The sequence below is a fragment of the Trachurus japonicus genome, chromosome 5 (assembly GCF_045865225.1).
Source record: "Trachurus japonicus isolate A0001 chromosome 5, Traja_1.0".
In the NCBI taxonomy this organism is placed as follows: domain Eukaryota; kingdom Metazoa; phylum Chordata; class Actinopteri; order Carangiformes; family Carangidae; genus Trachurus; species Trachurus japonicus.
Window position 1 is genome coordinate 9,166,950 of NC_140911.1, and position 11,551 is coordinate 9,178,500.

The 11,551-nt window shown below is 40.7% G+C and overlaps 2 protein-coding genes across 2 annotated transcripts in view; both read right to left on the bottom strand.

Moving 5' to 3' along the window:
- LOC146987050 (uncharacterized) overlaps positions 1–2,611 on the bottom strand; it is a 33,038-nt gene extending 30,427 nt beyond the window's left edge. The window contains exon 1 of the mRNA XM_085776012.1: positions 2,284–2,611. Within this exon, the coding sequence (XP_085632138.1) occupies positions 2,284–2,296 (13 nt within the window). The 5' untranslated portion in view covers positions 2,297–2,611. The remainder of the gene's footprint in view (positions 1–2,283) is intronic.
- Positions 2,612–7,276: 4,665 nt separating this feature from the next.
- On the bottom strand, positions 7,277–10,930 carry myl2a (myosin, light chain 2a, regulatory, cardiac, slow). Its single transcript, XM_085776017.1, has 7 exons — positions 10,888–10,930; positions 10,142–10,234; positions 9,461–9,536; positions 9,254–9,358; positions 8,373–8,451; positions 8,053–8,101; positions 7,277–7,517 (listed from the first exon to the last, which is right to left on the bottom strand). Exons 1-7 carry the CDS (start codon positions 10,888–10,890, stop codon positions 7,413–7,415), a joined length of 510 nt encoding a protein of 169 aa, XP_085632143.1. The 5' UTR covers positions 10,891–10,930; the 3' UTR covers positions 7,277–7,412.
- Positions 10,931–11,551: the final 621 nt, after the last annotated feature.

The window sequence follows — 11,551 nt, forward strand, 5'->3', positions numbered from 1 at the left end:
ATATTCTTAGTGCCGCTCCATCTCACTCCCAACGCCGATGTGTCAACCACACAACTGGGTTTTGGCCCAAATTAGACGCCGATCTGCAGCACCATGGTGAGAAAAACTTCTCCCATGAATTACCTGCAGGTCACAAAGGAGGTGGAGAGAGGGGGAAGGGGTGTTGATACTTTCTGGATGTCTTCTCCCACACACTTATCATCTTTGACTTTACGAAAGCATCCTGGTGTTTTTTTAGAATCAGATGAACCCGACTCCTTCGATGCTTTTCACAGAAGTCTTGCTAAACTTAACCTAACAGTTGCCAGGGTAAAAAAGAAACCAAAAAAAAACAAAACTCAAAGCCTCAACACTAACTTCTCTTTAACAGTCATTGTGGGCAAATTAATGCAAACCACTGCTGATCATAATAGCACTACTGTGCAAGATGCATTACATAACGGCAGCATAACAGCTTACTTCTGTTTTTTAATGCACTGTGCACTGAACAGAGTCTGAGTTGCTGCTTGTTTAATGTATTTTTTTACTCAAATGAAACACATCCAGTGTCATTTTGTCATGCAACTCTACATGCATCAGTGAAAACAAAGCAAGCAGTTTGAGTGTGGTGCTCGCCTGGTTCACAGCGAGAATTTCTGAGATAACTGTTAAGTTAATTGCAAAAGGACCTGTCACTTTAAGTGTGTTGTGTGTCTCAACAGCTTTGTGCTGAGCTACACACACACACACGCACACACACACCCTCGCTGTCACCATAACCTGCCCTCAGGCACTACATTTTCCACTGTCACTGAATGTGCCATGTTACAGTGGAGAGTTATTATCTTCTTCCTCCTCACACACACACACACACACACACACACACACACACACACACACACACACTCACACACACACACACAGGCAGGAGGGACAGCACTACCTACTGTCCTCCTGGATTCATCAGCTGGTTATTATAGTGGCTTTATAAATGCCTATGGATGAATTATAAAGCAATGGAGTCTCACACACACACACAAAACTACAGCTCTGGAAAAAAAAAAAAAGAGAGACCACTTTCACAAATGTTTCTTAAAAGCATCTCTACATGTATGACAGTCATTCTTTTCTTTTCTTTTTTAAATAGCAAGACAAATACAACTCATTCTACTTAATGAGACACTGATGAGGTGATCACCTGAACTACATCTGGTTTTATAGGAAGATTATAAAAACCACTGCTGGGATTAAACACTGACATTATCCCACAAAAAACTGATTTATAAACTCCTCCTGGTTAAAATATTCTTGCTGTGTTGTTTAGGAATAAACATGAACATGTTTTTTTTGCATTATTATTCAAGGTCTGAAAAGACTTGATATTTTTTGTTATTTAGACTAGTTTAGTCATTTTCAGCCAATAAAAGCTCTAAATTACAATATTTCTATTTCAATTTTGGGAGAAATGTTGTAGGTAGTTGATTTTTTAATTGAATTTTACTCAAACACATACCTATAGTAAAAGAAGAGAGAAACTGATCATTTTGGGAGTGGTCTCTTAATTTTTTTCCAGAGCTTATATTGATCACAGGTTTCACTGCTGTGACCATCCCACCTGCAGGAAAACAGCCACTTATGTAACTCTGGCCATCAGGGGAAAGGGGAGAAGGAGGGAGGGAGGGAGGGGGCAGCTTAGTGGGTCACTGTCCCATCAGATGCAAATAGAGAGAATTTATTAATTTCTATTTGCAGCTTTGAGGATGAAAAAGTTGCAGCAGCACCTTCATGCCTGCTTCACTGACGTGGTGGATTAATTCGCCCCCCCACACACACACACACACACAAGGAAAAAAAAAACCCCAGCGCGGATGGAGGCTCCACGTCCACTCCAACATGCTCCCACCACCACGTTACAAACGGTGGGAACATGTTTCATTTCAGCTCATAATGGCAAAGAGACTGGCACCAGCTGTTTTTTCTTATGTGTGTGTGTGTGTGAGCACGCGCCACCAGGGCCTTTCTAACCTCGCGCGGAGCTCATCTGAACCTGGATAAGTTAAAACAAAACCTCCACCTGGACGTGTTGTGTAAACACCGCTGACCCAAACACAACACACATCGGTTACAACACTGGTACCGACCTGCTCGGAAATAGGCTACAACACATTCACATTCATTCGCTCCAGCGTTGTGAGCATTGTGTGGTTGTAGTGTTTGCACTCACACACACACAGAGAGAGACACACACAGACACACACATGCATGCGCTGCTTTAATGTTGCGTTCAGGGCGAAGCGAACTTACCTAAATCATCCATGTTGTGCCGGAAATCGTTCCTATGCTGGGAACCGGACCGGTGCTCCTCTGTCGACCACAGCCGGACTGTGAGCAGCCGATTTCAGCTCCTGGTCTCCGGGTCTCCGCAGGCGGATCTAAGACCTAAAACCTAAAACCTAAAACCCCCTCCTTCTCCTTCTCCTCCCTCTTCGATGGACGCGGTGAAGTTTTCAAGTTCCTCCTGCTGCTCGACGAGCCTCAAACACACTCACAGACACACACATACTAGTACACGCATACACACACCACCACACACACACACACACATACCCAGCTGCCCCCCTCCGGAGTCTCCAACAGTCCACATCCAGCCGCCCCCTTCCTCCGCCTGCCCAGCGGCCGCACCGCGCAGGGGCCAGCGACACCTAGCGGAGACTCGGAGACCCACATTCATGGATTTAATTCATACAGTCTATGATTTAATTACAGATTCTCCTGAATTGTTTTGTCTCTTTTTTCAAAATACTGTCAAAACAGTATCTGAAACTGTCACTCAGTTTCTATTGCATGGTTGCAAAAGGTACAAGTGAGTCACCAGGAACGTTTAATTTACATTTCAAAACATAATTTGTGCCATAATATAATATAATATAATATAATATAATATAATATAATATAACCTAATATAATATAATATAATGTCTTCAGACAATTTACTGTTGCAAACACTTCATGTCTAGCATATATGTGTTCATGTCAGATTTTGATAATTGAATGGATCATTTTGCATGTGATGCTTTAAAGACAATTGACAATAACAATGAGAATCAACTGATCAGTTTACTTTTGATCAATGAGCTATAGGCCTATACAAGTTGTGCAAATTTGTGGAGAACTGTACTCTGTTGCACACATGGCCCAAAATTATGCAATGTGAATAGTAATTGAATGAATGAATGCAAGTTCATTTGAACACAGTAATAAAGAAAAAGAAGAAAAAAAAACAATACAATGTGTCAACATAGGCCTACAATAAATGAAAAAATTAGAAATTCTGATATGTTGTGGATGACAAACTAATTGTTCAGAGGTTTGAGCTTAATGTTTAGAAAAATGATTTTTTTTAAAGCCAAAGTGAATCAGAAAAACTGCAGGTTAATTTGGTTAATTGTAACCCAGTCAAAGCAATCACATTATTGTTTACTTCACAACACGGTTTTATTGAAAAATTGCCTTCACATACTTGCGCACATATATTTTGCACGTTTCATTTACATATTTTCATAACTGGTTACTAATATTTTTCATATCTCATTCACTTCATATTGATTATACTGACATTTTAAACTTCACCATTGACTCTTTAGGGGACACAGCTGTAGCCTATAGGCCTGGACAGGACGACAGCGCCCTCTGGTGTGTGTGTGTGTGTGTGTGTGTGTGTGTGTGTGTGTGTGTGTGTGTGTGTGTGTGTGTGTGTGTGTGTGTGTGTGTGTGTGTGTGTGTGTTGACAGTTTCAGTTACAGTGTTTTCTGTTGTTTATTCTGCTCTGTTGTCTGTTCAGAGACACTGAGATGAAGCACTTCAGACAGTGAGACAATGAGTTGACAGCTTTTTACAGCATGCAGCCTCACAAAATAATATCGAACCAAAACCATGGTTGACTGGACTCGCCACATAAGCTTCAATATTTCTTATAATAACACGTCAAAATCTATATTAAACAAAAAAAATTGACAGATTTTGGAATATTTATGAAATTAGTGTGGGGTTTGGTCTGAATACAGCACTGTTCTGTGGTTATTACTGTTAAACATATATGCCTCTAAGTGGACGCCTTCCTTCCTGTTCATTAAGTGCTCCTGGAAATCCTCAACACAGACACTCACTGACACTCTCACAATGTTTGCACTTGCATTTAACACACTTTTTTCTGATGTATATTGTAGCACAATACACTATAGCTGTGGAAGGCTCTTTAAAAGTCATTTTATTTACATCTTTTCATTTATTAATTTGTGGGGAGGAGGGTTAGGCCCTATATGAGTGCGGAGATGTTGTGAGAAGGCCATTCAAACTGTTTACCCAGAAAATCTTCCTCTTTTTCACCACCCAGTGTTGGCAGACCTGTATGGACTTTTTCTAACAGCATTCATTGATAAATTCCACTAGGACTTAGAAACCTGAAGTTGAACTGTAGTTTTCCTACATGGAGTCATTTTAGGATTATTAATTTCCAGTCTTTCCTCCACTTTCCTGTCTGTCATGTCTCCTCTGCCTCCCTCTGCTTTTCTCTGTTTACCCTACTGAATGTCTGCTGAATGATAGATGAGACAAACAATGTGAATCTGAAAACAACAGTGAGAAACAGGCAAACAAACCGAAAAACTGCAAGTGAAGAGTAAAAATCTAAAGGAGAAACAAAACATCGGATCTTAGTTGGCGGGACCAACATGATTTAATATTTACACAATGCAGAAACAAACTGTTTCCAGCTATTTGTAATCCACATAGCCTACAGTGGAGGTATCTGCATCTATAAAGGCTATCTTGGTCTTCCTCGGTCAATGGGCCATTTTTATGGTCACATCCCACCAATAATCACAACTGCAGGACCAGAAGTGATAGATAACTGAGTCACAGCACACGGAGCACAATTTGACACTTCTCACTGAAAATTCATCAGTTCTGTTACAGATTAGATGTCACTGAAGCACTGTATTAAATCCCAATATGAGGCTGAATGAGAGGGCGGTACTGTAATTGCACCATCAGCACACTGTAAAAACACTTCCCCTGATCAATGATTGGTGTAATATTCCTGTAATATTCCTACAGGGACTTCCTACAGACTGCGTTGGACTCAGCAGTGAGATTATAGTGACCTAATGACGCCTTAACTGAGCATCCTAATGCCTTTTGTGTGATCTCAACAAGAGCTCTGTTCAAAACCTCATTTTCTATCCTGCTGCCTGCGATTTATATATTTTTTATTTCTTTTCTTGTGAAAGACGTATTTGAAATTTCACCATTAGATGACTGGTACATTTTATTTTGTGGATACAGAGAGCACAGTCCCTTTGTTTTTCTTTCTCAATGTCCATTGTGCTTATTTCATGTCTCATTGTCGTCAGCAGCCACTAGAGGGTGTTTGTCTACAAAGTTTTACAGATGCTCAGATTGAATGAGTCACCACTCAGCTTCTCTGCGTCAACAACGCTGCTGTTGTCAGTAAAAGTTTAACTTTTAATTGAGCTTCAGTGAACTTCATCAACTGTGCACTGCTGCATATTTAATTAGATTTTTTTTTTTTTTTTTTTTTACTTGTCTTTCCAACTTGGTCTTATTAATTTCAAGGTAACAGTTTTGTTATTCTATCATCTATAATATTAATGTAATCAGTCTCAGCATTTTTAAAATGAATAAATAAATAAACAAGGAGCAGAGTTTTGATTGGCTCCAGGGCTCACAGCTCTGTGTCCCAGGAAGGGGAAACTGGGAAACAGGGAAACAAGGAGCTCATGCAGGCTGAGAACTGCTGACTCAGACTGGGTGTAGCGTGGACTGGTGGGAGGGGAGACGCTGGGGAACTACTGAACCTAATAATTAACATGCAGTCTGAGGAGGAGGTCGTCAAGCAGCTCCTCGGGAGACGATGACATTTGTCCTGAGATGTCGAAGACCATTATAGGGGCTGTGACTACTGTATGTGGAGGTGGGACAGTATGTGGTTGAATCACACTGTTAAACCTCCCTGTTTCTATTGTGTACATTGTTTTTGTTTTTTTTTACTACAGTTTCATCTTTATTCATATTTTGTTGTATTTTTTTTAAAATCCCTCCTTCTTGTTTGCACTATACACAAATCCAAACCCTTATATATGTGAAGAACACCTTGCAGTAAAAGCTTTTCTAATTCTGATTCTGCTTTTAAGGGGTGTAGCCAGATCTATATCTGTTTGCTATGTCTGTACCGCTCTCAGCTAATGGCCCAAACACTATGCTATGCCATGCTATATGAGAGTCAACCAGGGAGTGCTTTAAAAAAACAACACTCATCCATTTAAGGCCTGTATGATGTGACCGAGGTTAAAGCGACAATGTGCTGCTACTCCTCACCCCCCCCCACCACCCCTCCCTCCCTCCCTTCTTAATGGCCACAGTCTGTTTCTAGAGACTGTTAAAACAGGACACATGATGATGTGAGCTCAAATGTCCGAGTTGATCCAAAACACTTTATCCCTCACCACTCCCTTTGGTCCCCAGAAGACAATACTTTAGTCCGGGGGGTTGACAAGATGGGTTGCCCTCTGCCCCCAGCCGCCCCGGTCTGGATTTTCACCCCCCCCTCATCTGGGCAAATGCGGTAGGTGAAGGTGGTGCGGATCACTCGGTGGCATCCTGTTGTGTAGCTGCAGCCTGAACTCCTCAGTATAGCATTACCCTGCTCACATCATCATAGAACCAAAATAACAACAGGGCTTTGTCTCACTAAAGCCCTCTGTTTCAGTAGCCAAACATTTTTACACACACACACACACACAATCCACATATACACACACACAATCCACATATACACACGTACAATGCCAATGTTTTGGATTAATCTCTGGGGGATTTCAGAGGACCACCAACTGCACATACGCTATTCTCAAGCACACAAATTCACTACCTAACATGGAATTAAAGATTAGCTGGTATGGCCATGTGTTCAAGCTTCTAATCCCATGATCCTATAAACATATGAACATCTCTTACTGGCTCTTTTGAATATAATACCTTTGGCTTCCCTTCGGATAAAGCCATTCAAAAATTCAGTGGGAGAGGAAAGCACAGGCTGCTGCTGCTGCTGGTGGCTGTCTTTGAAAACTTTTTATTAGACGAACAGGCACAGTCTGAAACAAACGGACACTTTCTATGAAAAACAGGCGAGAGGGTTTGAGTCTGTACAAAATGGTAAGGGAAATAATTTAATTAGATAACGGGAGCTCATCCTTTTTTCTTTTCTTTTTTTTTGGGAGGGAGAGGGGTGAGGTCTGAGGGAGAAACATCCTCTTAATTAGATCCTCTTGTACAGAAACAAAGCAGCCAACATAAGAGTTGAGTGAATAAACAACAGTTCGTATCCCCTTCATGGGCGGTGGTGGGGGGTCGGTCTACTCCTGGTCCTTCTCCTCTCCGTGGGTGATGATGTGAACCAGGTTCTTGTAGTCCAGGTTTCCTGCCACATCTGGAGGGAAGGCGGTGAACATCTGCTCCATCTTAGCAAAAGAAAAGTAGATGTTGTTTTTTTTGTGATCAACTTTTTAAAATTTTATTTCATTTCCTTTTCATTCATCCATACTCCTTACTCCTCCCCCTGGGTAACATTAAATTATGAAAAAAACATTACATGAGAGAAAAAGAAAATAAATAGTAATAATAATAATAATAGAAAATACACACATATGTAAATATACATTCATATATACATTCAAGTAGCCTCAAAACAGAGCTTTAACTTTCTCAGCTGCCGAGAAAAGTAGATGTTATCACCACTTATGTCACAGCTTCAGCCCCTCACTCACAGCACAACTCATAGTAACAAGGTGCGATGATTCACTGAGTTTCTTTTTTTGGGGTGGGGGGGCTGCGTCTGATGTGCATGCAGATGATCGTCATTATGACGCTCATCAACCCCCCCGTCTTGTGCTTTTTGGATTCACCCACACACACACAGCAGCAGCAGCAGCAGCAGCAGCAGCAGCAGCTATCTTCGGTAATAATGATAATTAGTGTAAAAGGACTGCAATGTACCTCTTCAGGGGAGAATCGGTCGGCTTGTGTTGTCAGCATCTGTGTCACACTGGGCCGGAAAGAGGAAAGAAAGAAAAAAAGCAGTGTGAGATGAGGAGGCTTGTGTTCGCAGCAGGAGCAAAATGTGCAGGTGATAATGGTCTTTACTCATTGTGGATTGGCACTGGCATGAATGATGATGAATGATGATTGCAGTCAGACTCAGTCATAAATTGTGAGTAGGCCTAAAAGCCGGTGTAACACTCCTCGCAATGAATTTGCATATTACAAATTGATGTAGTGTGAAGTGTGTGAGTGTGAGAGAGAGAGAGGCCACTTACTAATCCTTCCTCAGCACACCTTTCCCCTCAGGGTCAAAGACTTTAAAAGCGTTGAGGATGGTCTCCTCTGGATCAGCACCTGGACACATTAAAACACATTACAACTCTAGAAACATATTTAAATCAACTCTGTGCTCCATTTTAAACTAAGTAATGTATGTCTGTATTATCAGTATTGTCTCCACTTGGAGGAAGGGGCTTGAGGGGGAATCTGGATGGGGCTTGCCACTCTGTATTATTATCTATTGTATATGTTGTTATTTTGGATGTTATTTTATTATATTTTATCATTATTATCAATTAGTATTGTACTATCATACTGATGTATTGTTATTTTTGGTCATCATTAGTAATATACTGTTATAGTACTGTATATATATATACACTGTTGTGTTGTTAGTTTTGCTGTTATTTTGCTTATAATGAAACAGAGAGTGGGGGTAGGAGTTTAATACGTTTTTTTGTTTTTGTTTCCTACTCCTTTTCAAACACATATACTTTTTATTTCAGCTTTTATAAAACTTTTCTTTTTTTTTCTTTTTCTCTCTGATCATGGAGATTTTGTTGAAGTTTTGTTTCATGCATGTTTGAAATAAAGATTTCAATTCAATTCAATTCATGTTGTCCATGTGACCATCTGTGCAACTCTTGTGTGTACTGCTTCTATGCTGTCCATGTGTTCACCTAGGTCGTCCTATGTTCCAAGCTCCTCCTGTATTTTATTGTGATCTGTATTTGTGAATTTTATGTTGGAACTACAGATGGAAATTAACTGCTGAAACTAAATCTGGTACGACCATCTTTTCGTTGCTCTATACAATGGTATTGTACACTAAATAAACTAAACTAAACTTAGATGTCCATGTGATGTGAGCTCTTACCTTTCAGCTTCTCACCGAACATGGTGAGGAAGACGGTGAAGTTGATGGGGCCGGGGGCCTCTTTCAGCATCTCATCGATCTCCTCCTGTTTCACGTTGAGGCGTCCTATACGGCGACAATCAGACAATATGAGCTAATTGATACGTGTGTAAAATTGTCATAGCGTCTTATCAGAGTGAATATGAGTTATATACACAGCCAGCACACCTAGAGCGGCAAAAGTGTCCCTCAGGTCGTTCTTGTCGATGAAGCCGTCTCTGTTCTGGTCCATGATGGTGAAGGCCTGAGGTCAGAGGGCACAGGACATGCACATGAGGCTTTCTGCTTTGGGAAAGTGAAAGTTGTGAACAGACTGTAGCCAGAAAGAAAAAATAATCCAGATGCTGTAAAACATGATTTTAGCTTCTCTCTCTCTCTCTTCCTATAAATGTTTTGTGTGCCATCTCCATAGATGAACCCCGCTAAGTATTTATAACCTGAGAGTCCCCCCCGGGGTTTAGGCTGGCATCCGGGGCATGCCCAGCAGTTTATCTGCAGCCTAATCACTGATGACACAGTCTGGATGTCTGGGCACCACTGACCCTCATACCGACATACCACATGCCTCACTGCTGTCAGGCCAGAGCTGGGGAAAATAGACAGGTGGGCATACTGAAAGGATGAACAATGGAAATGGAAAGACAGAGGGAAGAAGATGATGAAGAAGAAGAAACGGAGGCTGCTGTGTGTGTGTTTGTGTGCTGCTGTGCATTTCGAAGGAAGAAAATAAATCCTCGACATTGGTGAGCTAACATGCATATTCGTACAACATTTCCACAATTCTCATGTCAATCTCAGCCAAATGTGAATCAGCAAAATAAAATAAAAAATTGGTTCAGCACTTCGCACCTCTTTGAATTCCTGGATCTGGGCCTGCTCAAACATGGAGAACACATTGGAGTTGGCTCCCTCTGCTGTCCTCTTCTTGGCTTTCTTGGGGGCCTTTTGGCATAAACACAGGAGGAGAGATGTGGCAGACACTACATGCTAGTTAAATGAAAGCTACATGGCAGATAACAAATGAAAAAAACGGGACTCTGTGGCTTAATCACAGAAATTGTTGGCGATAAAATGTGGAAAATCGCTTTTGGGAAATAACACAAGTGCATGGCACACATAAACATTTATGTTTCACAGTTATTAAGATCAAAACCTTTGAAAAATGGTTTGATATCTAGATGAACAATGTGATGTATAGCCTATAATTTCAGTGTCTTTAAGCAAATTATGCAAAATGAAAAAGTATATATTTCCTTGAAAGTCTTATTAAAATATAATATGTTGCTTGTAATTTGGGATGCATTCAATTGCAGGTGGAAAGTTGTTAAATCCACAGTGTGGAGCCACTTTCCATCCAAAAGTGCTTTTATCATTTCTTGCTATTAAATAAACACAGGAAATAAGTTGAGAAATAGAAAATAAAAAGTTTTTTAAAGTGAATCAATAAAGAGATGAGCAGGGTTGAATTACTCATCTTTCCAAAATAAAAAGCAGCATCCTTGAGGTAAAGAAACCCAAAGCACATCCCACGCCTATCTTTGCACAATCAACACACACACAAACAAACACACACACACACACACACACTGACTTACCATGGCTGAGCAGCTGGGAGGTCAGACCAACAATGATGCCAGTGAACAATGGGGAGATTGTGGGTGGCCTTTTGTAGCCCCAACCCTCAGCTCCACTGGATGATATTTATAAACTATGCCCTCTTTAGGAAGTGACAGGTAAATGATGCTTCATACAGAACATACAGTATTGCACGCTCTTAAAACGAGCACACACAAACACATACACACACACACACCCCTAACCCTTCTGTAGAAACAGCTTGTGTATTGTCGTGACTGACGTTGAACAAAGCGAGTGGAATAACTGGTCTAGAATATCAAGAGCAGACTGAAGGTTAAAGCCCTTAATCACTTTAAAGTGCCCTGTGCCCACAGCCCACTGTCTTAACATGTCTTAAGTAGAGAGACAATGGTATTAACACAAGCAAACTAAAACATAAAGTAAAGATCTCATAGACTGTTTTTTTTCAGTCTCTGTCAATCGTTCACTTTCCTGCTCCTTGAAAAACCTTTTTGAATAGGATCTCAGATTGGATAATATAATGCAGCTTGTGAAAGTATTGGTAGGTTTATAGAGTCCTTAAAAAAAAAAAAAAACACTTTCATAAACGAACAGGTTTCATATCGTCTCATAGCAACCACCTCCACGACAGCAGGATGGTCTATCTGGTCTGGATCATCT